Here is a 5,000-nt window from a genome sequence, read left to right on the forward strand (position 1 = left end):
CTCTACCTCACCTCTGGATCTACCCTCAGTCCTGGTTCCTACCCTCACCTGTGGTCATGAAAGCTGGGTCAGGACCCAAAGAACCAGGTCCAGGTCCAAGCGTGTGAAATGGGTTTTCTCAGGAGGGGGGCTGGAGTCTCCCTTAGAGAGAGGGGGAGAAGTTCAGCATCCGTGAGGAACTCGGAGTAGAGCCGCTGCTCCTTTGTGTTGAAAGGAGCCAGTTGAGGTGGTTCAGGATCATCTGGTAAGGATGAACCCTGGGCGCCTCCCTAGGGAGGTGTTCCAGGCACGTCCAGCTGGGAGGAGGCCTCGGGGAAGACCCAGGACCAGGTGGAGAGATTAGATCTCCACACTGGCCTGGGAACGCCTCAGGATCCCCCAGTTAGAGCTGGTTAATGTGGCCCGGGAAAGGGAAGTTTGGGGTCCCCTGCTGGAGCTGCTGCCCCTGAGACCTGATCCAGGATCAGAGGCTGAAGATGAGATGAGTTTTATTAATATGATACTTTTACTAGTCCTCTTTCGTGACAGACCAGAAATAAACCGTTGAAGTCATCCAGGAGTCTTTGTTTACTACACAACACAACGCAGAGTTAGACCCACACACACATGTACTGAATAACTTTACTTTTATACGAATAAACACTTAAATGTGCATTTCTACTTCAGGAATAAAGGTTTCATCCCCAGCAACTACGTGACGGAGAAAAACCGGATCGAGGCGAACTCGTGAGTCTTTTACTAAAGTTCATGTTTTTAACGTTATATATATTTATATATTTTTAAAGTTTTTAAGCCTTTGACTGTTTCCTGTGTGGTTCCTCTGCGTCCTGCAGGTGGTACTGCAAGAACATCACCAGGACTGAGGCGGAGCAGCTGCTGAGGCAGGAGGTCCGCTGTCCCTCCGTTTACACGCACACACGCGACTGCAGTTCAAACATAAAGGATTTATTTAATTTTGAGTTGAGCTGAAAAAAAATCAAACGGCAGAAAAATAATCAAACGTTTCAAAAATTGACAATTTTCCGATAAAAATGTGAAGAATTCGTTATTTGCAACAAAAAAAAACAGCACTCAAAAGACGTTTTCTGGGCTTTCAAGGACGACTGTGGCTCAGCGGGAGAGTGGGTCGTCCTCCATTTGAGAGATCAGCGGTTTGATCCCGATCTCCCCCCGGTCCACATGTCAAAGTGTCCTTTGGCAAGACACTGAACCCTGAATTGCTCCGCGTGCTGCACATGGGTGTGTGAATGTGGTGTGAGAGGTTAGATTAGATGGTCTGTAGATGTCCAACGCCATCAGTGTGAACGTATGGGTTAATGAGACTAAGGGCGCACTCCCACTGTGCCTCCGTGCCGTGCCCCAGCAGGTTTCACGGCTAAAGTCTGGTTCCTTTGACCAGTGTGAGTGCAACCGTACCACGTCTAGGAGCGGCACGCTTGCCGTCCATGGCCCGTTTGGGAGAGGTGGGCTTTAGTAAAGCACGTTTGCACATGTACGAGCGCGAGCGTGCGCACGTGTGCGAGCACGAGGCCTACGGCGGTTCTGAGGTCATTTCCTGTGCGCCTGTTGGGACGTAGAAAAAAGAAGGAGGGACCATGCGCGGACATTTCAAACAATGGCGGTGAAAGGTTCACGTTGGTGTGATGCGGAGGTGGAGTGTTTACTGCAGATTTGGTCGATGAAAAGATTCAAAAACAGTCGACAAGACGCACAAAAACTCAGAGGTCTACGGAAAGATCTGGAAACAAAGCCACGCATCGCCATGACGTCATCAATGCGTGTGACGTGTGACGTGTTACGGCGTGATGACGTATAGGCAGCAAGAAGCATTCTCCGAGGCCCAGGTAGTGTGAGTACAAACGGGCCTGGAGGGGGGGACAAGGACCCTAAAGCACGGGGCACGGGACGGAGGCACAGGGGGGGGGGCGCCCTCAGACGTCTGCGTGATGGCGTGTGACGTGTTACGGCGTGATGACGTATAGGCAGCAAGAAGCATTGAAGTTGCTTTGGGGGGAACGACGACCTGGACTTTATTTCTGGATGTGTTCCAGGACAAAGAGGGCGGTTTCGTGGTGCGGGAGTCCAGTCAGAAGGGCGTCTACACCGTCTCCGTTTACACCAAAACATTAAGGTGAGGGACACGTTCGCACCAAACTAAAGGTTCAGAACAGACCTTCACATAAACACTAACCTTCTGTGTGTGTGTGCAGTAGCGGAGGTGTCCGGCACTACCAGATCAAAGTCAACGACGCCGGACAGTTCTTCTTGGCTGAAAAACACACCTTTAACTCCATCCCTGACGTCATACAGTACCACGAACACAACGCCGCAGGTCGGTTCACTCTTTGCGCGGGCTATGCTATGCTTGAGACAACAGGTTACGCTTAAAGCTTGCGTTTATGTTGGTGCGTGCAGGACTCGTGACCAGGCTGCGGTACGCGGTGGGGCCAATGGGACGCTGTGTTCCCGCCACGTCTGGATTCAGCTCAGGTAAAATAATTAAAGTCCCCTTCGCTGTGTTTTTCTGTCCTCAGGGTGTCTGACAAGCTTTAGCCCCGCCCACAACCACTTCCTGTTTGATCCAATCAGGAAGCTCGGTCAGCGTCAGTTCTCTGAGTGTCCACTAGGGGCAGGTTTCATAACAGAGCAGTTTCTCATTGAGCCCCATGTTAAACAGGCCGTTTACACAGCATCATTAAACCTGTTTAAGGACAAAAGAACATTCTAGTCTGTGTGTTTAGATCATATCTCCATGACAACCCTGAGGGGGAGGGGCTAGTTTTGATTTGATTGGAGGTTAAAGTTTATGAATAATTAGGGGGCGTGGCCTCTTGAGTGACAGCTAGCCTCTGGGGTTGTTAACGATAAACAGATGCTAGATAGCAGCCGCCTCAATCGATACCAATTATCAATGGATTCCTGGATGAATCCGAGTTTGGATCGGGTATCGCCAGACTTTGAATCGGTTGGAGGCGTTTATCACAGAGAGATGTGCAACCCTACGAGCTTCTGGCCCTCACTTCTCCTCAGAGGTAAACGTTAGCCAGATGGACGTACGCCCCTCCTCCCAACGTCACATACATGCCCTTTTTTGGTCAGAGGAAATGAGGCGGGGTCAAGGTCTATGGTTGGTACGTCATTAGTCGAGCTCCCGGAGAATCTTTCTTCTCTTCGTCCTACGTCTCTTCCTCTTCTCCTCACCTTCCTCGTCTGTCGTCTCCTCCCTCCAGAGAAGTGGGAGATCAACCCCGGCGAGCTGACCTTCATGAAGGAGCTGGGCGCCGGGCAGTTCGGGGTGGTGAGGCTCGGCAAGTGGAGGGCTCAGCACAGAGTCGCCATCAAGGCCATCAGAGAGGGCGCCATGTACGAGGAGGACTTCATCGAGGAGGCTAAAGTCATGATGTAAGGAGGGGCGGACCGCTGTAGACGGGGCTGTGGAAGGAGGCGTGGATACCAATCCAAGATGGCGGCGCTTTGGGGTATGACGCATGCGCGGTGGGACTGGAGCTGCTGTTTCAGGTGCTGTTTGGGTGCACCTGGGCCGTCTCTTCTTCTTCTCTTTATGTGATAGTGCGACACCTGTTGAGCCTCCAGACCAGGGTTTACTGCTCATGTTTCACACACCCCCAAAGCGCCGCCATTGTTGTTTGGTGACTTAGCCTCTTTCTACTGGTCTTGACGGCCAACAGGAGGAAGTGAAACCGTGTGTGTCGTCTCTCTCAGGAGGCTGTGCCACCCTAAGCTGGTGCAGCTGTATGGGGTGTGCTTACAGCAGCGCCCCCTGCTGATCGTGGCCGAGTTCATGGAGAACGGCTGCCTGCTGAACTTCCTGCGGCAGAGATGCCGGGCGCTGAAGGAGGCGTGGCTGCTGTCCATGTGTCAGGACGTCTGTGAGGGGATGGAGTACCTGGAGGCTCAGAGCTTCATCCACAGAGACCTGGTGAGCTGGAAACACACTCGTTATGAGTAAAAGTAGTGAAATGTTTCCCTGTTGTATCTGATGTTCGTGGTCATTTTCCGTCTGTAGATGTTGAAGTTTGCGCTCGTTTGAACTCCGTTGTGTCGTGTTGTGAAGTTTAATCTGCAGCGATGCTTCATATTCTCTAAGATCACATGTTCGTCCTTTGAGAACCACGTGTCTCTGAAAAGTCAACTCTCCGTGTTTTCAGCTTTGTGACGATTCATTTTCTGATCCGAGAGGATTTTTAAAGACTTTATTTATCTGAGGAAGACGTAAAATTTACTCAACACATGAAGGAACATTTCATCCTTTCTTTAGTTCATCACAAACATTCAACGTCAACACAGAGTCTGAAAATATTACGACCTTTGTCTCAAAATACTACGACTTTTGGTCTCGAAATATTACGACTTTTGGTCGTGAAATATTACGACTTTTGGTCGTGAAATATTACGACTTTTGGTCTTGAAATATTACGACTTTTGATCCCGAAATATTAAGACTTTTGGTCTCGAAATATTACGACTTTTGGTCCTGAAATACTGCGACTTTTAGTCTTGAAATACTACGACTTTTCGTCTTGAAATACTACGACTTTTGGTCTTGAAATACTACGACTTTTGGTCTTGAAATACTACGACTTTTGGTCTCAAAATATCACGACTTTTAGTCTCGAAATACTACGACTTTTGGTCTTGAAATACTACGACTTTTGGTCTTGAAATATTACGACTTTTGGTCTTGAATTACTACGACTTTTGGTCTTGAAATACTACGACTTTTTGTCTTGAATTACTACGACTTTTGGTCTTGAAATACTACGACTTTTGGTCTTGAAATATTACGACTTTTGGTCTTGAAATACTACGACTTTTGGTCTCGAATTACTACGACTTTTGGTCTTGAAATACTACGACTTTCGGTCTCGAAATATCACGACTTTTGGTCTCAATGCTACAAATTTAGGTCTTGAAAAATGAACTTTTAGTCTCAAAAAAGGGCTTTTTATAAAGACTTAGTTGTTGTTGTGAACACTTCA

General features: G+C 48.6%; 1 protein-coding gene across 1 annotated transcript in view; it reads left to right on the top strand.

Annotated features, from left to right (window-relative positions):
• txk (TXK tyrosine kinase) overlaps nucleotides 1–5,000 on the top strand; it is a 13,176-nt gene that overhangs the window by 6,171 nt on the left and 2,005 nt on the right. The window contains exons 6-12 of the mRNA XM_083937257.1: nucleotides 667–726; nucleotides 834–888; nucleotides 2,052–2,131; nucleotides 2,211–2,332; nucleotides 2,416–2,490; nucleotides 3,231–3,402; nucleotides 3,724–3,940. Of these exons, the coding sequence (XP_083793383.1) occupies nucleotides 667–726; nucleotides 834–888; nucleotides 2,052–2,131; nucleotides 2,211–2,332; nucleotides 2,416–2,490; nucleotides 3,231–3,402; nucleotides 3,724–3,940 (781 nt within the window). The remainder of the gene's footprint in view (nucleotides 1–666; nucleotides 727–833; nucleotides 889–2,051; nucleotides 2,132–2,210; nucleotides 2,333–2,415; nucleotides 2,491–3,230; nucleotides 3,403–3,723; nucleotides 3,941–5,000) is intronic.

Source organism: Echiichthys vipera (assembly GCF_963691815.1).
Source record: "Echiichthys vipera genome assembly, chromosome: 22".
Lineage (NCBI taxonomy): Eukaryota > Metazoa > Chordata > Actinopteri > Perciformes > Trachinidae > Echiichthys > Echiichthys vipera.